Below are 25,360 nucleotides of genomic sequence, written 5' to 3'. Positions count from 1 at the left end.
AGAAAGCTGGCGTGCACATCACTTGTGCACGCCAGCTTTCCGAGACTCTTATTTTGTTAGCGCAGGCAGCATGAAGTAGGGCATTTATTGTGAAGATAAGAAATATGCAGTCGGCCTTTAGAGTTTTGACGGAAGGGACGGCGCGAAAGTCTGTTGAAATAAAAAGTGTTTCTCGCCTTCCTCTCTGTCATTTTTTCATAATAATGAACTGGCAGCAGCCAGCGTCATCTCACAAGACCCTCGGGTGCCGTGAATGTCAATCAAGCAGGCTACGGAATTTGCCGCCAATGTTTTTCTTGTAAAGTGTATGGAAGCTGGATGAAATAGATGCCAAAAACCAACCACTGTCACGTGGTATTGTACGGAGAGGACAACTTTTTTTCTCCTCCATTTGAAAATGTGGGCGTTATCATCATTACTGTCTGATTCCAATCAATGCAAGTCATCAGAATCAGGTAATACACCAACTTATATTCTTGTCTTCGTGAAAAAAAGACATCTATATGTGTTACACATGCTTGTATTATCATTAAACACATTTAACTTGTTTACAAAAATGTCTCTTTCATAAACAAATAAATATAAATGCCGCACAATACGAAGGTCCTGCAGTCCTGGGTTCAAATCCAGGCTCGGGATCTTTCTGTGTGGAGTTTGCATGTTCTCCCCGTGAATGCGTGGGTTCCCTCCGGGTACTCCGGCTTCCTCCCACCTCCAAAGACATGCACCTGGGGATAGGTTGATTGGCAACACTAAATTGGCCCTAGTGTGTGAATGTGAGTGTGAGTGTTGTCTGTCTATCTGTGTTGGCCCTGTGATGAGGTGGCGACTTGTCCAGGGTGTACCCCGCCTTCCGCCCGATTGTAGCTGAGGTAGGCGCCAGCGCCCCCCGCGACCCGAAAGGGAATAAGCGGTAGAAAATGGATGGATGGATGGATATATAAATGAGGTAGATCCCCTCGAGTTGGTCAATTGAAAAGTAGCTCGCCTGCAGAAAAAGTGTGGGCACCCCTGGTCTACACTATGTATGTTGAAGATGGGTGTACTGCTGACCTTGACTTCAAATGTCGTACATCGGGGGCGGGAATACTTTGAAGACCTCCTCAATCACACCGACACGTCTTCCAAAGAGGAAGCAGTGCCTGGGAAATTTGTCGAAGGCTTTCCTATTTCTGGGGCTGAGGTAATTAAAAAGATCCTTGGTGGCAGAGCCCCAGGGGTGGATGAGATTCCTGAAGGTTCTAGATGCCGACAACACTCTGCAACATTGAGTGGACATTGGGCGGTCTCTCTGGACTGGCAGACACAGGTGGTAGTTCCTCTCATTAATAAGGAGAACCGGAGGGTGTGTTCCAACTATCGTGGGAATACACTCCTCAGCCTTCCCGGTAAGGTCTATTTAAGTGTACCGGAGAGGAGGCTGCGCCGGACAGTCAAACTTCTTATTCAGGAGGAGCAGTGTGGTTTTCGTTCTGGTTGTGGAACTGTGGACCAGCTCTATACTCTCAGCAGGGTCCTTGAGGGTGTGTGGGAGTTTGCCCAATCAGTTCTAAATGTGATTTGTGGACTTGGAGAAGGCATTCAACCGTGTCCCTCGGGAAGTCCTGCATGGAGTGCTCTGAGAGTATGGAGTATCGGACTGTCTGATTGTGGTGGGCCACTTCCTGTACGATTGATGTCAGTAAATCAGATTCGTTGTCAGTAAGGGTTGAACTCCGCCAGAGCTGCTCTTAGTCACTAATTCTTGAATTAGGTCTCTGCTTTTTGCAGATTATGCTAACCTAATGGCTTCATCTGGCCAGGATCTTCAACTCTCACTGGACCGGTTCGCAGCAGAGTGTGAAGCGACTGGGATGAGAATAAGTACCTCCAAGTCGGAGTCCACGGTTCTCACCCGGAAAAGGATGGAGTGCCATCTTCGGGTTGGGGAGGAGATCTTAACCCAAGTGGAGGAGTTCAAGTGAGGGAAGCCTGGATCGTGAAATCGACAGGCGGATCGGTGCAGCATCTGCAGTAATGCGGACACTGTATCGATCTGACCCCTGCGCGGCACTTAAGACCACTGAGGTAAGTACTGAATTCTCTGGGCTCTAAAGCTGCACCGACCAAATTTTAGACGAAATAAATATTTTTACATATATTAGCCGCACCGGGCTATAAGCCGCAGGTATATACCGGTACAAAGGATTTTGTAAATGTTTATTCACAAACTTAATTGTTTCCAAACAATGCAGGTCACATGGCAGTAAAACGACTGATCCGACAAAACAGAAGTCATCATCGTGGAACCATTAGTTGCCAAAGCTAGCTCTCTATTTAGCTAATCAGACTCATTAATTTACGAAACTAAAACAATACAAAAACAATGCTGTTGCAAGTTAATAATACTAACACAGACACGTGTAAACGTGTTAGCATATTCAAAAAGTCTAACAACGCTAGCTTGATTAAAATACAATAGCACGTACAAATATGCATGAAAACACTCCCACCGATATCACACATGGGACGGTTTAGTAAGTATGCTCGGAGTGATGAATGAAAAACTGCTTCAAGCAGAAATTATGTGGACTAATACTTCCTACTCAAGGAACGAAACAGGAAGTACATTTTCAACTGGGAGCAAATGCAAGCTCGTTCAATAGATGGCACCAAAGCACAGATAAAAACAAACTTCTTCAGTGTCTCTGTCGATGTTCTATGAAAATTATTGGTTGAGTATAGAACATAATGGCAGTTTGCGAAGAAAACAATCAATAAATTAGCCACACTGTTTTATAAGCTGAAGGGTTCAAAGCGTGGGAAATAAATAGTGCCTTATAGTCCAGAAAATATGGTATTAGCTTTAATGCTAGTTGTTGCCTTTATTAGCCTTTTTAAACTGATATGAGATCTTTACCGTCATGATGTTCACATGGCTAAAGATTGTACTCGTTTGAAAGATTCTCTCAAACGTGACAAGGAGACATGTCAGGAGAATATTTTCTAACCTTGGGACATAGTGAACTGTACATGAAATCTCACTTCATGTGCAGTTCACTATGTTCAAGGACGTGACAATGAATACACCCTGTGTTTTCTATCTTTGCAAATGCACACACATTGTATCTACTTAAGGTTTCGGGAGAAGAGGTACCAGGAACGAGACGAAGGGAGAGTGGACGGGTGTGTCAACACATATACAGTGGGGCAAAAAAGTATTTAGTCAGACACCGATTGTGCAAGTTCTCCCACTTAAAATGATGACAGAGGTCTGTAATTTTCATCATAGGTACACTTCAACTGTGAGAGACAGAATGTGAAAAGAAACTCCAGGAATTCACATTGCAGGAATTTTAAATAATTTATTTGTAAATTATGGTGGAAAATAAGTATTTGGTCAACCATTCAAAGCTCTCACTCATAGGAGGTTTTGGCTCAAAATCTCACGATACATGGCCCCATTCATTCTTTCCTTAACACGGATCAATCGTCCTGTCCCGTTAGCAGAAAAACAGCCCCAAAGCATGATGTTTCCACCCCCATGCTTCACAGTAGGTATGGTGTTCCTGGGATGCAACTTAGTATTCTTCTTCCTCCAAACACGGCAAGTTGAGTTTATACCAAAATGGATACATGGATGATACAGCAGAGGATTGGGAGAATGTCATTTGGTCAGATGAAACCAAAATAGAACTTTTTGGTATAAACTCAAACTCAACACATTCTGTCTCTCACAGTTGCAGTGTACCTATGATGAAAATTACAGACCTCTGTCATCATTTTAAGTGGGAGAACTTGCACAATCGATGGCTGACTAAATACTTTTTGGCCCCGCTGTATGTGGCCAGCGACCATTTTCCGAGAAAGCTCCATACTTTACACAGCTCGGTTCTCTTTCCAGCGCTTGTATTGCTAGTTTTTGTACTTACTCCTTTTTATAGAATAAATAGTTCATTATCAGTTGTAGTCACCTCTCCTTGTTCCGACAGCCTTAGAAAAAAATAATCTGGGAGGACGCTTCCCTGCAAGAGGGAGGGTCCCAATGGACACAATGACATTTCTGCATTCCTTATTACACGTATGTAAGAGGTGTGTAAATTCCAAGAGGGTGTCCTGCCAGATCACCGGCTTGATTGTGAGTGCAAACTGGAACGAACAGATCATCTCAGTAATCTCAGTTGATCACTATCTACAGTAGGGCTGGGCGATATATTGATATATACGATATATGGCGGGTTTGTCTCTGTGCGATAAAGAAAATGACTATATTGTAATATTCGAGTATACGTTCTCACGCAGTTGCTTTTAGCTGCAGGCATTACACTTCAGGCTCTTCTCACTCTTTCCTGTCTCTCCTTCTCACAAACCAGCAGGCGCACGTTCTTACACACGTCACATACTGTCACGTCATACGTCACATTACACGCCCTCGCCCAGCAGAGGTAGCAGGCCGGGCTACGTTAGCTGCTAACGTAGCCGTACGAGTGGTAATACGAGAGAAAGAAGGCGCGGATATGGTAACAAATGAAGGAAGAAGCATTTAAGTCTCACCTTAAAACTTATCTGTATACTCTAGCCTTTAAATAGACCTCCTTTTTAGACCAGTTGATCTGCCGCTTCTTTTCTTTCTCCTACGTCCCCCCCGCCCTTGTGGAGGGGGTCCGGTCCGATAACCATGGATGAAATACTGGCTGTCCAGAGTCGAGACCCAGGATGGACCGCTCGTCGGGACCCAGGATGGACCGCTCGCCTGTATCGGTTGGGGACATCTCTATGCTGCTGATCCGCCTCCGCTTGTGATGGTCTCCTGTGGACGGGACTCTCGCTGCTGTCTTGGATCCGCTTTGAACTGAACTCTCGCGGCTGTGTTGGAGCCACTATGGATTGAACTTTCACAGTATCATGTTGGACCCGCTCGACATCCATTGCTTTCGGTCCCCTAGAGGGGGTGGGGGGGTTGCCCACATCTGAGGTCCTCTCCAAGGTTTCTCATAGTCAGCATTGTCACTGGCGTCCCACTGGATGTGAATTCTTCCAGCCCACTGGGTGTGAGTTTTCCTTGCCCTTTTGTGGGTTCTTCCGAGGATGTTGTAGTCGTAATGATTTGTGCAGTCCTTTGAGACATTTGTGATTTGGGGCTATATAAATAAACATTGATTGATTGATTGATTGAAGGAATACTTGAAGGCCTACTGAAATGAGATTTTCTTATTTAAACGGGGATAGCAGGTCCATTCTATGTGTCATACATGATCATTTCGCGATATTGCCATATTTTTGCTGAAAGGATTTAGTAGAGAACATCGACGATAAAGTTTGCAACTTTTGGTCGCTAATAAAAAAGCCTTGCCTGTACCGGAAGTAGCAGACGATGACGTCACCCGTGTGAGGGCTCCTCACATCCTCACATTATTTATAATGGGAGCCTCCAACAAAAAGAGCTATTCGGACCAAGAAAACGACAATTTCCCCATTAATTTGAGCGAGGATGAAAGATTCGTGGATGAGGAAATTGAAAGTGAAGGACTAGAAAAAAGAAAAAAAAGGGACGGCTCCGGGCGGCGGCAGTGTGAGCGTTTCAGTTGTAATTAGACACATTTACTAGAATAATTCTGAAAGATCCTTTATCTGCTTATTGTTTTAATAGCGTTTTAGTGAGATTGTAAAGACATACCTCGAGGTCGGATGGCTGCGGTGAACACGCAGTGTCTCAGAGAGAAGCCGAGGAGCCAAACTCACAGCTGCCTTTTAAACAGCTACTGCAGGAGGACGAATAATCCACTGATGTCTCCGGTAAGATATATATCACAATTTTCCCATCCTAAAACATGCTGGTTGACGTAGAGAAACATGTTCGTTTGACCGCTCTGTGTTAAAGCTTCACAACAAACAAAGAAACACCGGCTGTGTTTCGGTTGCTAAAGGAAGCTGCAATCCACCGCTTTCCACCAACAGCATTCTTCTTTGACGTCTCCATTATTAATTGAACAAATTGCAAAAGATTCAGCAACACAGTTGTCCAAATTACTGTGTAATTGCACGATGAAAAGAGACGACTTTTAGCCGTAAGTGGTGCTGAGCTAATATGTCCCCTCCAACCCGAAACGTCACAAACTTGGTTATCATACACGTCATCAGTCCGCAACATTTTCAACAAGAAACTCCGCGGGAAATTTAAAATTGTAATTTAGTAAACTAAAAAGGCCGTATTGGCATGTGTTGCAATGTTAATATTTCATCATTGATATATAAACTATCAGACTGTGTGGTCGGTAGTAGTGGGTTTCAGTAGGCCTTTAAATCCCAATAAAAACAGCAGGGTTTCTATTGTCTGGCGGTGGTTCGGTTTCAAGTGGGAATATGTCGAACTGACAACCGTAATTTGTCAAGTGTGGGGCAAAAACGTTGCTATAAAAAGTAGCATTACTGGTAATATGTAGCATCATTTGAAAAGTCACTCGCTAGAGAATGAAGAGAATTTCATAACGTCCGTAGTAACATACCACATAGTGAAGGACGAATACTATTTGATTTTTTATTATACAGCTCATTTTTATTTGACACTTAAAATGTCTCTGACAATCTTGCACTTTATGTTTTGGTAATGACTTGAATGTTTGTGCCATTGCTTAATAACTTAAAAAAATACACTTTTGGTCAATTGACTTAGTTGTGATTTCCCTCTTGCTTCTTATAACTTTCAGAAAGACAATTTTAGAAAAAAAAATACAACCTTAAAAATGATTTTAGGAATTTTAATCACATATACCTTTAAATTCCTTCCTCTTCTTCCCTGACAATTTAAATCAATGTTCAAGTAAATTTATTTTTTATTGTAAAGAATAATAAATACATTTTAATTTAATTCTTCATTTTAGCTTGTGTTTTTTCGACGAAGAATATTTGTGAAATATTTATTCGAACTTATGATTAAAATTCCCCAAAAATATTCTGGCAAATCTAGAAAATCTGTAGAATCAAATTTAAATCTTATTTCAAAGTGGATTTTAACCTATTTAAAACATGTCATCCATCCATCCATTTTCTGCCGCTTATTCCCTTTTGGGGTCGCGGGGGGCGCTGGCGCCTATCTCAGCTACAATCAGGCGGAAGGCGGGGTACACCCTGGACAAGTCGCCACCTCATCGTCTTTAAAATTATAAAATTAATCTTAATCAGGAAAAATTACTAATTATGTTCCATAAATTATTATTATTTTTTTTTCGAAAAGATTCGAATTAGCTTGTTTTTCCCTTCATTTTTTTCGGTTGAATTTTGAATTTTAAAGAGTCGAAATTGAAGATAAACTAAGTTAAAGAATTTAATTCTGTAATTTTTTTCGTGTTTTCTCCTCTTTTAAACCGTTCAATTAAGTGTTTTTTTCCCATCATTTATTCCCTACAAAAAAACTTCCGTAAAAGGAAAAAATACGACGGAATGACAGACAGAAATACCCATTTGTTTTATATATATAGATTTATTTATTTAATATAAATTGAGCAAATTGGCTATTTCTGGAAATGTATTTAAATGTGTATCACACTGGTAGCTCTTCGCATTAATCAGTACCCAAGAAGTAGCTCTTGGTTTCAAAAAGGTTAGTGATCCCTGGTGTAGACTCTGGCATTTCAGTGTTTCCCACAGGTCAGGCATCTATTTGTGGTGGTGTGGTCGGGCGGCAGGGGGTGGAGGGGGGATTCGGCGGCGATGACCAAGAAGAACGCGGAGTTGGAATATAATTACAACACTTTATGTACATATTTATATACATATTTATATAATATGTAACTACATGCTCCATTCACAGACAGAGCCCCATTGCTTTTATGAGCGGTCGAGCGAGTCAAAAGCCGGAAAAAAATAAATAATTTATTTTTATAATAATTATTTTTTTTTTTTATAATTTTTATTTGTGGCGGCCGTAATTCTTTCGTGGTGGGCCGCCACAAATAAATGAATGTGTGGGAAACCCTGCATTTGGACTCTGAGTTGATCTCATGGCTACATTTGGCATTTTTTTTGCTCTTTTGTGTGTTGTCTTAACAGTGCGAGTGTGTCGTGTTGAGCTTGTCTGCTGCTAATTGTCCATCATGTGCGTTACATGATCAGCCGTGACGACCCGCGCCGCATTCTGACCAACTTGTCCTGGAACCCCACTGGGACTGTAGCCACTGCCATGTTGGACTTGTAACCCCCAATACAGACAGTGTGCTATAAATGGGCTGCTGTTGAACCACTTTTCTATTGTTTCCACCAGTCAGCCTGCTGAAGACTTAGCCTGTTAATGAGCTCACATGGTGGAAATAAGATCATTATCTGACAAAAAAAAAAAGGGGGGAACAGCAGAACACGCAAGGCATTAATCAAGCTGATGTCACATGACCAAAAATGTCCACTTTTCACCTGCGCCACCGGGGTCAAGAGGTCAGTCAGCTGAGCTTGCACCAGATCAGTGTTTTTCAACCATTTTTAAGCCAAGGTACATTTTTTGCGTTGAAAAAATTAAAAGGCACACTGCCAGCAGAAATTATATAAAAAAGAAACTCTGTTGACAGTAAAAAGTCGTGACTTTAAACCATATCCAAGTATGCATCACTATAGCTCTTGTCTCAAAGTAGGTGTACTGTCACATCACGCTCTGACTTATTTAGACTTTTTCTCTGTTTTCCTGTGTGTAGTGTTTTAGTTCTTGTCTTCTGCTCCTATTTTGGTGGCTTTTTCTCTTATTTTGGCATTTTCCTGTAGCAGTTTCATGTCTTCCTTTGAGCGATAAGTCTGCATATATTTTGTTTTAGAAATCCAGACTATTTCAGTTGTTTGTATCCTTCTTTGTTGGGCTTCACGGTGGCAGAGGGGTTAGTGAGTCTGCCTCACAATACTAAGGTCCTGCAGTCCTGGGTGCAAATCCGGGCTCGGGATCTTTCTGTGTGGAGTTTGCATGTTCTCCCCATGAATGCGTGGGTTCCCTCCGGGTACTCCGGCTTCCTCCCACTTCCAAAGACATGCACCTGGGGATAGGTTGATTGGCAACACTAAATTGGCCCTAGTGTGTGAATGTGAGTGTGAATGTTGTCTGTCTATCTGTGTTGGCCCTGCGATGAGGTGGCAACTTGTCCAGGGTGTACACCGCCTTCCGCCCGATTGTAGCTGAGATAAGCGCCAGCGCCCCCCGCGACCCCAAAGGGGAATAAGCGGTAGAAAATGGATGGATGGATGTATCTTTCTTTGTTGGGCTTTGTCCGGATGTACATCGCCTTTGCTCCACAGTAAGTCTTTGCTGTCGTCCAGCATTCTGTTTTTGTTTACTTTGTAGCCATATCATTTGTAGTTTTCTTCTGCATAGCCTTCCCTAAACTTCAATGACTTTTCCAAAGGGCACGCACCTTCTGTTTATTTTTGGTTTAAGCATTGGACACCTTTTTACCTGCACACTGCCTCCCGCTGTTTCCCCACATCTACAAAGCAAATAGCTACCGGCTGCCATCTACTGATATGGAAGAGTATTACACGGTTACTCTGCCGAGCTCTAGACCAGGGGTCTCAAACTCCATTTACCTGGGGGCCACTGGGGGAGGATGGGCCGCATGAAAAGATTTCTTAAAATAATCCAACATGCACTTTTTAATGAATTCACCTTCTTTGAATGGCTTTCCCGCCCTAGCAACATACTTGCCATTCTCGCGATTTTTCCGGGAAAAACCAGGACAATAATATTGAGGGGGTGCCGTGATGGCACCGCCTTTAGCGTCCTCTACAACCTACCGTCTCGTCCGCTTTTCCTACGCCAAGTCACATATTGCATGCCACATCTGCAGACACACGGAAGTGACTGCAAGACATACTTGATAAACAGCCATACAGGTCACACTGAAGGTGGCCGTATAAAACAACATTATCACTGTTACAGATATGCGCCACACTGTGAACCCACACCAAACAAGATTGGCAAACACATTTTGGGAGAACATCCGCACCGTAACACAACTGAACAAATACCCAGAATCCAATGCAGCCTTAACTCTTCCGGGCTACAATAAGGGGTGGGGGTGTATATAGTCCTCATATACAGCATGTGGTTGGGCTAGCACGCTGTTTGTACATGTTGTAGAGGTCGCTAAAGACAGTGCCCCCTTAATATTGTTGTTAAGGTGATATTTGGGAGAATGATTACCCCTGGAGGGGCAGTGAAAATTGGCCGTCACCCGGAAAAATCGAGGGTATACAGGTATGACGCTATAAAAGCCATTCATATAAAACTCGCGGGCTGCACCAACATTAAATTTTCATATTAAGGTGTGGGCCGCAAAATAATTGTCGCATGTTTGAGACCCCTGCTCTAGACCGCACTGGCACTCAACAACAACACATCGTTTGCAGACTGTAATTACTGGTTTGCAAAAAAATATTCTTCACCCGAATAGGTGAAATTAGCTCATCTCCCACAGAGGTTGAAAAACACTGGTCACTAAACAACAACATTGTTAGTTAGCAAGACAACACGTGTGTTAGCAAGCCGGCCATGCTAACTGTGCAACGCTGCAGCAACATTGTTACTACAGCTCGCAGGTGTCTTAGAGAAGGTGACGTGACCGCTCGACGCGGCGGTGCACCTGTGCGCGTGCCTCGGGGCGCGTGCACGCGTGATCTACAGCTATGTTGACAGGCGTGCACGACCAGCTGCACACACACATGTACACACATACATGCACACACACACACACAACATTGTGTTTGCGTCTTCCATACGTGACGTCATCTTACCTGGGCCGAACCGAGCAGTTGGGCCACGAGCAGCAGTCGACACACGAACATGATCATGTGATGTTTTACAGAACCAATGCAGACAATGGCGCCTCTCTCTCTCTCTCTCTCCCCCCTCCGTATCTCTCTCTCTCTCTTGCACGCGCTCCGTCTTTGTCTCCTCTAGCCCAGCATCTTCGTCGCCCTCTCTGTCACGAGCCTCACGAGCACGCGCCGCTCTGGCAGAACCGCAAGCGCCGAGGTTCCGAGCTTACAGGCCGGGCTCGGCCGTCCATGGCGCGGGCCTGGCTGGGACGAGCAGGAGGTCGGTGTCGCCGAGGAGAAGGGGATGATGGTGGTGGTGATGATGACGATGATGATGATGATGATGCGCGGCCCCGCCCCGCTGACCCTCCCCCTCCATCCTCCTCCTCCTCCGCTTGTCACAGGAAGTGTGTGATTGCGCCGCTGGCTCCCCCTGCTGGCAGGTGTGACGCAGCACACGATGCTCCTTTTGGCAGTGCGGGGGCGGGGCTTCCAGCTCATGGGGGCGTGGTCTGTTCGAACAGGTAGAACAGGCTGCGGCGAAGGGAGCCAACTGGTGCCAAAGTGAGGAAGAGGAGACATTTGAAGAAGGAGGAGGAGAAGGAAACATGGCCGTCAACAAATGCATCAAATATCTTCTCTTCATTTTCAACCTGCTTTTCTGGGTGAGTTTTATTCTTCTTTTTTTTTTGTTTCTACGTTAAACATTTACACTTAGTGTACTTTAAAAAGTGTACTTTCTTTGTGTTTACTAATTAGCGTGGGTTTTACCGATAGACTTACATATATGTGCTTTTATATGGATTCCAATGATTCTAACATGTCGCCTTCATGTCTGCTTGGTAAAACTGGTTTTGTCGGCTGCATTCTCCCCCACACACCTGCTCGCTTTCAGGGTGCGGCCGAGGGCACCTGCACCCCCACCCTTCCTTCTGCTTTGTGGTCATCTTGCACTTCCTCATTTTTGCTGCATGACGACCAGCGTGAGGATTTAGTTACACTAACATGTTTGTGTGTAAACAAACTCAGGTGTGCCCCTGGCAGAGTTTTATGTGAAGTCCCCCGCCCCCCAGTATAAAATCTTTTCACACAATTTTTAAATCATGTGAAACGTTTGTTTTATATATATATATATATATATATATGTATATGTCTTAATTAGATTATCCAGAGAATAGTGCTCGATAACGTCATTGAGCGCAATATATGTGTGTTGGAAAAATCACAAGACTACTTTATCTCTACAGAACTGTTTCATGAGGGGTTCCCTCATTCGTCAGGAGATCTCCTGAAAGAGTTCTGTAGAGATGAAGTAGTCGTGTGATCCCCCCTCACACACACACACACACACACACACATGTTTATATATATATATATATATATATATATATATATATATATATATATATATATATTATGATTTCTTTTTTTTTTAAATTCCAAAACTTTAGCTTAAGAAAGAATTCATCGGAAAAAAATAATAATAATTGTGTGTGTATGAAAAAAAAAAGCAAAGTTAACATCATTAAAACATGACGCTGTTTACTTTCCTGGCACATTTTTTGACCCACTAAACCAGGGTCCCCAAACTACGGCCCACGGGCCAAATCTAGCCCACCAGCGTCCAAAATGCCTTTTTTTTCCCCAAAAATCTGTCCTTTCTAATCGATTTTGTACTGCTTGTTACTCTCTGTGTCTCCTACCCGCTCAGGTAAATCATATTGTCTCAAAATGCATTTTCCCATCGATAAAGTGACATCATTGCGTTCGGAATACATATATATATATATATATATATATATATATATATATATATATATATATATATATATATATATATATAGTTGATTGGCAACAGCAAATTGGCCCTAGTGTGTGAATGTGAGTGTGAATGTTGTCTGTCTATCTGTGTTGGCCCTGTGATGAGATGGCGACTTGTCCAGGGTGTACATCACCTTCCGCCCGATTGTAGCTGAGATAGGCACCAGCGACCCCAAAGGGAATAAGCGGTAGAAAATGGATGGATATATATATATGTGTGTATGTATGTATGTATGTATAAAAAAGTGTTACTCATATATATATATATATATATATATATATATATATATATATATATGTATATATATATATATACATACAGTATATATAAAACACCTTAGTATGGGGAACATATATTCACCATTAACTAGTTGCTTATTGACATCCAAATTAGTAACATATTGGTTCTTAATTTGTCATTATTAAGTACTTATTAATCTTATTAATACCTTATTCTGCATGGCCTTACGATACAACCAGTAAACCATTAACAAAGATACTTCCCTCAATAACCTCAGAATTATTGCTTATTAGTAACCCTAACCCTCATATGTTCCCCTTGTGTCCAAATAACTCTAAATTAAGTCTTTGTTACTTAAAATATGTTCCCCATGCTAAATTGTTACCATAATAACAACTAATTATGTGTGTGTATATATATATATATATATATATATATATATATCTCCCGGACCCTGGCCACATTTTTTTCAACCCAATTCGACCCTCTGGTCAAAAGTTTGGGGACCCCTGTACTAAACCCTGTAAACCTGTCTCTCCATGCAAGCGCTGACGCTGGGCATGGCAACAAAGGAAACTTTTTCAATGCATTCTCTTCGGTGACGGAGCAGGAAGCAGCGAGGAATACGTTGACATTTTATATGGGCTCTTTCATGCAGAACTGGGGGCCGCCCACGGACTGCCGGGCCCTACGTGCCTGATCTGCGTACAGGGAGGTGCGGCCCTCACCTTTCGACCTCGTGAAGTGTTATGTTTGTTCTTCAACTGCAGGACGTTTGATGATTGCTTCATGTAAACTAAAGAAAAATATATATAAGTAGAGACGTGCGTGTCATGAACAAGTTGTTCAAATTTTGTGACTTGTTTTCCGTTAACTTGGTCACCCCCGCTACTGCTAGCTAAATGACAAAAAAAGGAAAGCAGGTAAATAGAATAGAATAGAATGGACTTTATTGTCATTATATTTGCATATAACGAGATTAAAGACTCCAATTTAAGGTGCGGTTGTGGGAACAAATATGGGGTGAAATAAATAACAAGAGTAATAAAGGAAAAAACTAACAATTGAAATAAACAGACTACTATCCAATAAAAATAATAAGCAATCCTGTACAATATACAAAACACTATAGAAATACAAAATACCGTACAATATACAGATTAAGACATGAGTACCGAAGTAATAAATAACAATCAGTGTCGGACGTATTGCACTCGAAGTGTAGTATTGCATGATATTGTTTAGGGGTGAATTATTATTATTATAAGTTAGAGTTCAACATGGTGACAGCTTTGGGAAAGAAGCTGTCTCTGAGCCTGTTTGTTCTGGCTCTGATGAATCTGTAGCGCCTGCCTGATGGTAGCAAGTCGAACAGGTGGCACTTGAAGTGTGTTTGTATAAATGTTATTTATGTGTAAAAAAAACAACAGATCTGCAGCACAAAACATGGTGTAAATGACAAACCCAGATTCCGATCTAACAAAGGTCTTCACTCATTCTCTTTCTATGCCACATCAATGTGGAATGCACTCCCAACAGGTGTAAAAGTAAGTGCATGTCTATCCTCCTTCAAAACCGCTCTAAAACAACACCTCTAGGCAACATCAACCCTTTACTAATACCCTCCTCCATTCACATCCCATCTCCCCGGATTATAAATAACCTAATGTAAATAATCAAATGTACTTCTAATGTATATACTTGTTCTTATGCTATGTGAACTCACTATGTTCTCTGCTGGCTGTACATATCCTACTAAGTAAGACCTACACTGTTTCAATGTCCATTTATCTGTTGATGACTGAAGTACTGGTATCAACCAAAGCTCCTCATCCCACCCCCCGGATTGTAAATAATGTAAATAATTCAATGTACATACTATGATGATTAACTTGTGTGATGAATGTATTATGCTGATAGTATATATTTGTACCATGAATTGATTAACGTGGACCCCGACTTAAACAAGTTGAAAAACTTATTGGGGTGTTACCATTTAGTGGTCAATTGTACGGAATATGTACTGAACTGTGCAATCTACTAATAAAAGTATCAATCAATCAAACACACAAAAACACAACTGTTCATTGGAATTGATGATCAGTTGAATTCAGTGAGTCTCAAACTGTGGTACACGGGCGCCATCTCGTGGTACGCCAAATAATCACTTGATAAAAGTACAGTGTTTTATTTTCCCATATTCAAACACTGTTCAAACTCTGTAATGTTTCAGTGGCACAAACATGTTAAATATTCTAGTTAAATAAAACCTCTACATTGTTTTTGATAAATACTTAGGCTTACTACGCCACTGTATTTTATCATTTTATCACCGGGGACGGCGTGGCGCAGTGGGAGAGTGGCCGAGCGCAACCCGAGGGTCCCTGGTTCAATCCCCACCTAGTACCAACCTCGTCACGACCATTGTGTCCTGAGCAAGACACTTCACCCTTGCTCCTGATGGGTGCTGGTTAGCGCCTTGCATGGCAGCTCCCTCCATCAGTGTGTGAATGGGTAAATGTGGAAGTTGTGTCCAAGCGCTTTGAATACCTTGAAGGTAGAAAAGCGCTATACAAATACAACCCATTTACCCATTTATATATAACAGGGGTCGGCAACCTTTACCACTCAAAGAGCCATTTCGACCCGGTTCACAAAATGAGGAAGACAATGGGAGCCGCAACTGTTCTCGCCAATATCTGATGGTGGTCACCCAGATGACAAGAATAAGAGCATGCTATGAAGCCATTGCCTCAAACACCTTCTACAACATGTACATACTTCTTGTTAGGCCAGCAACATGTTGTGAGAGACTTCCGCAGATACACGCACACGACTGGAAGGCATACTGGGTGACACAGAGTACACTGACGGTTGTGATCTAAACAACTTTAACACTCCTACTAATATGCGCCACATTGTGAACCCACACAAAAGAAGAATGACAAACACATTTCGGGAGAAAATCCTCAACATAAACGCAACACAACAAATACCCAGAATCCTTTGCATCCATGACATTTCCTGAGTATGTTATACACCCCGTGAGCACCAAACCCCGCCCACCTCAACCACGCAGGGAGAGGGGGGGGGGGGGTTGGTGCTCGCGGGGTGTATAACATAGTCAGGAATTCTCATGGATGCAAAGGATTCTGGGTATTTGTTGTGTTGCGTTTATGTTTTGTTACTGTGAGGATTTCCTCCCGAAATGTGTTTGTCATTCTTCTTTTGTGCGGGTTCACAATGTGGCGCATATTAGTAGGAGTGTTAAAGTTGTTTATATCACAACCGTCAGTGTACTCTGTGTCACCCAGTATGCCTTGCAATCTCACACATGTGCCGATAGAAGCGGCGAAATGCATGTGTCTGTTCGGCACGCAAAAAGCGTTCCGCGATGACGTTCAAGAGGACGTTAGGAGTAATATCATCACGGCACGTCCTTGATATTGTAGTCCGAGTGAAATTTGGAGAACGTTGACTCCGGGTGATGTCCGGGGGAGGCATTGAATTCCGGAATCTCCCCGCAACAATCTGGGGGGTCGGCGATTGTGCAGCTGAGCCGCGGGTTGCCGACCCCTGATGTATAACAACTTTCCGTTATGGTGAAAAAAGTTTTAATTCGCTCGCTTCCACTGAATCACGGGTTCAACTCGTTCGTGCAGAATGGTGAAATCAAGTCAATCGAGGTTACGGATTGACTTCCGCCTGTGACTCAGTCCGTAGAAGGGATTGAGTTCCCATCACCCCTGCCTCGTGACTGGTCCGTGGGTTCATGGCAACACCTTGACATCATGAGTCCGTCTCCATGGAAAGGTCTAACACTGAAAAAATGATGAGTCGATTAGCTGCGGCTGATTGGCTGATGAATAATTAAGATGAGAGGCCGGTGTAGTATCAGGACGATACTGAGGAGGCGCGCCCAAAGCGGTCCGTCCGGTTTGGCAAGCGGTGACGAGCGTGTGTGTTTGTTGTTTGCAGCTGAGCGGCTGCATCATCCTGGGCGTGTCCATCTACCTGAAAGTCAGCAAAGATGGCAACTCGGTGAGAAAACCCGCCATGCTTGTCTCCCTGGCGCCGCTCTTAGACGTTATCATTTTTCAACGAGCAGATCACAAACGAGTCTCTTCCTGGCATCGACCTGCTGATCGCCGTCGGCGTCATCATCATGGTGCTGGGCTTCCTGGGATGCTGCGGCGCCATCAAAGAGAACCGCTGCCTGCTGATCCTGGTCAGCGCCACCAAACGTCAGCTCGCTGGTCTTTGAGCGACGTGCGTGTGACAACCTCCTGTCCTTTTATGCCTCCAGTTCTTCGTCAGCCTCCTCGTCATCTTCATCCTCCTGCTGGCGGCAGGGATCCTGGGAGCAGTGGGCGAGAAGAAGGTAAAAGGAACAGGAAGCGGCGCAAAACACCTGGCGGTTTTTTGGCCGAGTTGTTGGCAACCTGCTCAGTGGGGGGAGCGGGGGCGGAGCCTGTGAGCGTGCTGATTGGTGGACAGAAGGCGAGGACGTTGAGCTGCTTTGTGTGTTCAGGTGAAGGACTGGGTGAAGGAGCGTCTGCAGAAGTTCCTGCCGCTGTCAGATCAGCCCGAGAATGTGAGGAACGATCTGGAAAAACTGCAGGAAGAGGTAAGAGGTCCACTTCCTCTGTATAGCTCGGTTGGTAGAGTGGCCGTGCCAGCAGCTTGAGGGTTCCAGGTTCGATCCCCGCTTCTGCCATCCTAGTCACTGCCGTTGTGTCTGTTGGATTAATTGTAAATAAGTTATCTTATTTTTATTCAAATATGATTGTCTGCCCCAAGTGGAGGAGTTCAAGTACCTTGGAGTCTTGTTCACGAGTGGGGGAAGAGTGGATGGTGAGATCGACAGGCGGATCGGTGCGGCGTCTTCAGTAATGCGGACGTTGTACCGATCTGTTGTGGTGAAGAAGGAGCTGAGCCGGAAGGCAAAGCTCTCAATTTACCGGTCGATCTACGTTCCCATCCTCACCTATGGTCATGAGCTTTGGGTCATGACCGAAAGGATAAGATCACGGGTACAAGCGGCCGAAATGAGTTTCCTCCGCCGGGTGGCGGGGCTCTCCCTTAGAGAGAGGGTGAAAAGCTCTGCCATCCGGGAGGAACTCAAAGTAAAGCCGCTGCTCCTCCACATCGAGAGGAGCCAGATGAGGTGGTTCGGGCATCTGGTCAGGATGCCACCCGAACGCCTCCCGAGGGAGGTGTTTAGGGCACGTCCAACCGGTAGGAGGCCACGGGGAAGACCCAGGACACGTTGGGAAGACTATGTCTCCCGGCTGGCCTGGGAACGCCTCGGGATCCCCCGGGAAGAGCTAGACGAAGTGGCTGGGGAGAGGGAAGTCTGGGCTTCCCTGCTTAGGCTGCTGCCCCCGCGACCCGACCTCGGATAAGCGGAAGAAGATGGATGGATGGATGATTGTTTGCTTATGCATTGTGTTAGACAAGCTGAAGAGAAATGAAAATTAAAGGCCTACTGAAACCCACTACTACCGACCACACAGTCTGATAGTTTATATATCAATGATGAAATATTAACATTGCAACACATGCCAATACGGCCTTTTTAGTTTACTAAATTACAATTTTATATTACCCGCGAACTGTCGTGTTGAAAACGTCGCGGTATGATGACGCTTGCGTTTGACGTCTCGGGTTGTGGCGGACGTTCTTTTCCAGCCCGATCCAAGCTATAAGTCGTCTGCTTTAATCGCGTAATTACACAGCATTCTGGACGACTGTGTTGCTGAATCTTTTGCAATTTGTTCAATTAATAATGGAGACGTAGGGCTGGGCGATATGACTAAAAAAATTTATCAATCAATCAATCAATGTTTACTTATATAGCCCTAAATCACTAGTGTCTCAAAGGGCTGCACAAACCACTACGACATCCTCGGTAGGCCCACATAAGGGCAAGGAAAACTCACACCCAGTGGGACATCGGTGACAATGATGACTATGAGAACCTTGGAGAGGAGGAAAGCAATGGATGTCGAGCGGGTCTAACATGATACTGTGAAAGTTCAATCCATAATGGATCCAACACAGTCGCGAGAGTCCAGTCCAAAGCGGATCCAACACAGCAGCGAGAGTCCCGTTCACAGCGGAGCCAGCAGGAAACCATCCCAAGCGGAGGCGGATCAGCAGCGCAGAGATGTCCCCAGCCGATACACAGGCAAGCAGTACATGGCCACCGGACCGGACCAGACCCTTATATCACGATATAAGTGTTTCATATCAGTCGATATCGATAATTATTGATAAAAAAAACAAAAAAAACATTCTAAATAAAGACCAGGAGAAAAAAGGCTGAATTTGAATACTTTTATTTTAAATATAACCTTTAACCTTTAAAATGAGGTCAGAATTAAGAAAAACAGTCAAATAAATGAAAATACTGTTCGATGTGCCAATACTGACATTAAATAAATGCTTACCCAGACTTCTCAACCATGCTGAGCGGTAGCATGTCCTTCACTAATTGATACACCATTGCATCCGTTATTTCTTTATAACGTTTTGAATTTTTGTCGCATGGCACTGCCACCAAGTAGCTCTCGATGGTGGTCTGTTGTTGCCGCTTCGGTGCTGTTCCACTTGCACCGGCTGATGTTGAGGCTGTTTGCTGCTGTACTCCGGCGGGTGAGAGCGGCTCAGGTGGTAAAATAAGTTTGTCGTGTTCCAAGACTTGGACGACCTTGCAAAGTTTGCAGACAGTATTATTCGGATTCGTATCGGACTTAAAAAAATCCAAAATACTGCCAAACTGGTGACGTGCCGTTTCCTTTTTTATTTACAATTTTCTCTCGTGCTGCCGCACTCATATTCCCGTCTCGGTGATTAACGTGGACCCCGACTTAAACAAGTTGAAAAACTTATTCGGGTGTTACTATTTAGTGGTCAATTGTACGGAATATGTACTGTACTGTGCAATCTACTAATAAAAGTATCAAGTTGCTTTTTTCCCCCCCTGTTAGCATTTCCCAGAATGCCTTGCAGTTCAGGCTCGGCCGTGATAGGTCGAGAGGTTAAAGCCCTTCCCTTGCCTACACCCCCCAGAATGCCGTGCGGTTCCGGCTCTGCCTTTCTTACTATTTTTTTCCAACAGAACTCAGTGAAATTATGGAACGTTCTATCGACCCCATTTTCTATTGATATTGATCACATGTCTATCTCGATATATATCGTTATCGTTTTATTGCCCAGCCCTATGGAGACGTCAAAGTAGGAAGATGGAGGTGGGAAGCTTTTAGCCTTTAGCCACACAAACACAGCCGGTGTTTCCTCGTTTAACAGAGCGGTCAAGCGAACATGGATCCCGACCACATGTCAACCGGCAGGTTTTGGTGAGAAAATTGTGGTAATAAGTTGGCTCTTATTGTAGTTATTGCTGCGGACTATTACCTCTTCCCACGCAGACACTGGCGGTCAACACACCCGACTTTCAGGTACTGTGTAATCTCACTAAAACAATAGGCAGATAAGGGATTTTCCAGAATTATCCTAGTAAATGTGTCTAATGACATCTGAATCACTCCCACTGCAATCGCCTTTTTTTTTTCTAGTCCTTCACTCTGAATTTCCTCATCCACGAATCTTTCATCCTCGCTCAAATTAATGGGGAGGTTGTCGCTTTCTCGGTCCGAATCGCTCTGTGCTGATGGCTATGATTGTAAACGATGTGAGGAGCCCTACAACCCGTGACGTCACGCGCACATCGTCTGCTACTTCCGGTACAGGCAAGGCTTTTTTTATTAGCACCAAAAGTTGCAAACTTTATCGTCGATGTTCTCTACTAAATCCTTTCAGCAAAAATATGGCAATATCGCGAAATGATCAAGTATGACACATAGAATGGACCTGCTATCCCTGTTTAAATAAGAAAATCTCATTTCAGTAGGCCTTTAGGTTGACCTGCCAACTTCAAAGAGGAGTTTGCAGATGAGACCGTTATGTTATGTTATGTTGATAGGTTGATTGGCAACACTAAATTGGCCCTAGTGTGTGAATGTGAGTGTGAATGTTGTCTGTCTATCTGTGTTGGCCCTGCGATGAGGTGGCGACTTGTCCAGGGTGTAGGCCGCCTTCTGCCCGATTGTAGCTGAGATAGGCGCCAGCGACTCCTAAAAGGGAATAAGCGGTAGAAATGGATGGATGTTCTTCACATAGGTGTTAGGTTTCCAACACAGCTGCAAATTCCCCTCCTCCCTTAGTGCAGCTGTGTGTGTTTGTGTATGTAATGCAGGCTATCCCGAATGATTTAAAAGGCGAGGAGATGCGAAAAAGGTTTAAGAGTGAATTGGAGCCTGTAAATGACAAACTTTCTCCAGGTCACTCTCTTTGTACTGGAAAAGCAATCACTGGTTTGTCTTCTATTCTCTGTTTCTGTGTCTATATTAAGCAGGGGTGTCAAACTCAAATACAGAGTGGGCCAAAATTTTAAACGGAACAAAGCCGCGGGCCAAGGTTGAACAGGGACGGCGTGGCGCAGTGGGAGAGTGGCCGTGTGCAACCCGAGGGTCCCTGGTTCAATCCCCACCTAGTACCAACCTCGTCACGTCCGTTGTGTCCTGAGCAAGACACTTCACCCTTGCTCCTGATGGGTGCTGGTTAGCGCCTTGCATGGCAGCTCCCTCCATCAGTGTGTGAATGTGTGTGTGAATGGGTAAATGTGGAAGTAGTGTCAAAAGCGCTTTGAGTACCTTGAAGGTAGAAAAGCGCTATACAAGTACAACCCATTTACCCATTTAAATAAACCTTTTAATAGGGACCAAAACAAGTTTGCATTAAATATTGAACAAGCAAGGCTTATATAACTTTAGTGACATGCAAAATCCAGTTTCAAATAATAACAATAATAATAATTAAAAAAATATCAATGGCATATCAAATAAAACGTAAATAAAAATGTTATGCCTTTTTTTTCTATTTGCGATCTTCTGAGGTATATATCAATTTTTTCCACAGGCTAATAATAAATTTGAAAATAAAATAAAAAATAATGAATGAACCAAACATTCAAGCCTCGAAGTAGCAAGAGAAAATGCATGAATAAAATGTTAATTATTGGTCAGTTTGCTGGAAGTTTCCCGGAAGACTTAGTGCTGCAAAGGGATTCTGGGTATTTGTTCTGTTGTGTTACGGTGCGGATGGTCACTGGAAATGTGTTTGTCATTCTTCTTTGGTGTGGGTTCACGGTGTGGCGCATATATGTAACAGTGCTAAAGTTGTTTATACGGCCACCCTCAGTGTGACCTGTATGGCTGTTGACCAAGTGTGCCTTGCATTCACTTGTGTGTGTGTGTAAAAGCCACAAATACTATGTGACACGCTTTTAGTATGGAGGAAAAGCGGACGTGACGACAGGTTGTAGAGAACTCTAAAGGCAGTGCCTTTAAGGCACTCCCCCAATATAGTTGTCCAGGTAGAAATTCGGGAGAATGGTTGCCCCGGGAGATTTTTGGGAGGGGCACTGAACTTCTGGAGTCTACCGGGAAAATTAGGAGGGTTGGCAAGTATGAGTATTAGCGGTGAATGCGATGTTACAGCAGCAGGCCAGCTCTAATGCTAAATTGATACTGCCTCAAGGGCCAAATTAAATTACACGGCGGGCCAGAGTTTGACACCCATGATATAATGTCTCATGGTATTTGACCCTGACAGTGTCCTTGGGCAAGACACTTTACCCATAGCATAGCTCGGTTGGTAGAGTGGCCGTGCCAGCAACTTGAGGGTTGCAGGTTCGATTCCCGCTTGTGCCATCCTAGTTACTGCCGTTGTGTCCTTGGGCAAGACACTTTACCCACCTGCTCCCAGTGCCACCCACACTGCTTTAAATGTAACTTAGATATTGGGTTTCACTATGTAAAAGCGCTTTGAGTCACGAGAGAAAAGCGCTATATAAATATAATTCACTCCACTTCACTGCTCAACATACACACGCACGCCAACCGCCATCTTTCCTCTCCCAGCTCAAATGTTGCGGACTCATCAACGGAGCGTCTGACTGGGCCACCATTCCCGCCTCGTGCCGCTGCAGCGCCACGGAGTCCGATTGCAGCGCCACCGGCGTGTACAACACGGTGAGGCGCACACACACGCACTTTGGAGACGCCATCGGTCGCCGTGACGACCACCACAGGAGCGTTAAAGTCATGTCACCATGTCGCCCCGCAGCCCTGCTCCAGTCAGATTATCCGTCTGTTGGAAAAAAACATGGAGGTGGTGATCGGAATCGCATTCGCCATCGCCATCCTGCTGGTCAGCACACACACACACACACACACACACACACACACACACACACGTACGTAATTATAGTTGGAAAGTTGTTATATGTTCTCATGCTCGCCGTAGATCGCTGGCATGGTCTTCTCCATGATCCTCTACTGTCAGATCACCAAGGACAACGCCTCCACGGCCTGAACACGCCCCTCAGCGGGCCCCCCAGACCGCCCTATGCTTTTATTTTGAAGGAACGTTTGGACTTTAACTCCCATTTATTGATTTGTGCTGTTTTTCATGCAAATTAGTTGGAATGTACCGAAAGTGACGTGTGTAAATATAACAGGACCACAAGAGATGACCAATTAAATGTGCTTTTTTTTTTCCCAATTATAAAAGTTATGTTTTAGGCGATCCAATTATGTTCTTGTTTTTGTCATCACAAAATGTGAAAAAATACTTTTATTGATTGAAGCTTTTATTGTTGGAAGAGCCTCCAAGCCAAACAGTGGTCTTATCGACATCATTCTCATCTTTGAGCCTGACTTTTGAGAAGGTAGAACATGACCGTGTTCCAACTCTCATGTGCGACAAGACTTATCAAGACAAATCAGGACAAGTAAGAACAGGTTCATAATCTCGCTGCTGTTCCTTGTGTCACTCTTCTCTTCTGCGGTTGTCACCTGAAAATGTTCTACTTCACACCCAACCCCTCTAAATTCTATTAAGATACTTCCAGCTGTTCTAAGGTGTTTCTATACATGTTCTAGGTCCAAAATGTTATATTGATACTTCAGACTGTTCTAAAGTGTCTGTATTATCTCTATATCTCTCTGTTCTAGTTCTAAAAAGTACTACTGATACTTCAGCTGTTCTAAGGTGTTCCTATACATGTTCTAAAAAGTTATATTGATACTTCCAGCTGTCCTAAGGTGTTCCTATACATGTTCTAGGTCTAAAACGTTATATTGATACTTCAGACTGTTCTAAAGTGTCTCAATATCTCTCTGTTCTAGTTCTAAAAAGTACTACTGATACTTCAGCTGTTCTAAGGTGTTCCTATACATGTTCTAGCTCTAAAACGTTATATTGATACTTCAGACTGTTCTAAAGTGTCTCTATATCTCTCTGTTCTAGTTCTAAAAAGTACTGCTGATACTTCAGCTGTTCTAAGGTGTTCCTATACATGTTCTAAAAAGTTATATTGATACTTCCAGCTGTTCTACGGTGTTTCTATACATGTTTTCGTTCTAAAAGTCCTGATACTTCAGCTGTTTCTATACATGTACGAGTCTAAAAACGTTCCAGAGATACTTCAGCTGTTCTAAGGTGTTTCTATACATGTTGTAGTTCTAAAAAAGTTTGATACTTCCAGCTGTTCTAAGGTGTTTCTACACATGTTTTAGTTCTAAAAAGTTATATTGATACTTCAAACTGTTCTAAAGTGTCTCTATTGTCCCTATATCTCTTTGTTCTAGTTCTAAAAAGTATTACTGATACTTCAGCTGTTCTAAGGTGTTCTTATACATGTTCTAAAAAGTTATATTGATACTTCCAGCTGTTCTAAGCTGTTTCTATACATGTTCTAGGTCTAAAACGTTCTATTGATACTTCAGACTGTTCTAAAGTGTCTCTATATATCTCTGTTCTAGTTCTAAAAAGTACTACTGATACTTCAGCTGTTCTAAGGTGTTCCTATACATGTTCTAAGTCTAAAACGTTCTATTGATACTTCAGACTGTTCTAAAGTGTCTCTATATATCTCTGTTCTAGTTCTAAAAAGTACTACTGATACTTCAGCTGTTCTAAGGTGTTCCTATACATGTTCTAGGTCTAAAACGTTCTATTGATACTTCAGACTGTTCTAAAGTGTCTCTATATATCTCTGTTCTAGTTCTAAAAAGTACTACTGATACTTCAGCTGTTCTAAGGTGTTCCTATACATGTTCTAGCTCTAAAAGGTTATATTGATACTTCAGACTGTTCTAAAGTGTCTGTATTATCTCTATGTCTCTCTGTTCTAGTTCTAAAAAGTACTACTGATACTTCAGCTGTTCTAAGGTGTTCCTATACATGTTCTAAAAAGTTGTAATGATACTTCCAGGTGTTCTAAGGTGTTTCTATACACGTTCTAGGTCTAAAACGTTATATTGATACTTCAGACTGTTCTAAAGTGTCTCAATATCTCTCTGTTCTAGTTCTAAAAAGTACTAGTGATACTTCAGCTGTTCTAAGGTGTTTCTGTACATGTACTAGTTCTAAAAAGTCTATTGATACTTCAGCTATTCTAAG

At 43.2% G+C, this 25,360-nt stretch overlaps 2 protein-coding genes across 3 annotated transcripts in view; one reads left to right on the top strand and one right to left on the bottom strand.

Moving 5' to 3' along the window:
• ptpro (protein tyrosine phosphatase receptor type O) overlaps positions 1–11,100 on the bottom strand; it is a 66,832-nt gene extending 55,732 nt beyond the window's left edge. For both annotated transcript variants that reach the window (XM_061914421.1, XM_061914422.1), the window contains exon 1: positions 10,744–11,100. In XM_061914421.1, coding sequence (XP_061770405.1) covers positions 10,744–10,800 — 57 coding nt within the window. In that variant the 5' untranslated portion in view covers positions 10,801–11,100. The remainder of the gene's footprint in view (positions 1–10,743) is intronic.
• Positions 11,101–11,274: 174 nt separating this feature from the next.
• LOC133561159 (tetraspanin-8-like) lies at positions 11,275–23,709 on the top strand. The gene is made up of 8 exons (XM_061914423.1): positions 11,275–11,432; positions 16,808–16,870; positions 16,938–17,057; positions 17,136–17,210; positions 17,361–17,456; positions 22,816–22,926; positions 23,021–23,104; positions 23,201–23,709. The coding sequence occupies exons 1-8, from the start codon at positions 11,376–11,378 to the stop codon at positions 23,267–23,269; spliced, it is 675 nt and encodes a 224-aa protein (XP_061770407.1). The 5' UTR covers positions 11,275–11,375; the 3' UTR covers positions 23,270–23,709.
• The last annotated feature ends 1,651 nt before the right edge of the window (positions 23,710–25,360 follow it).

This window comes from Nerophis ophidion, linkage group LG10, assembly GCF_033978795.1.
Source record: "Nerophis ophidion isolate RoL-2023_Sa linkage group LG10, RoL_Noph_v1.0, whole genome shotgun sequence".
NCBI lineage: Eukaryota > Metazoa > Chordata > Actinopteri > Syngnathiformes > Syngnathidae > Nerophis > Nerophis ophidion.
This window is presented reverse-complemented; position numbering and strand designations above follow the sequence as displayed.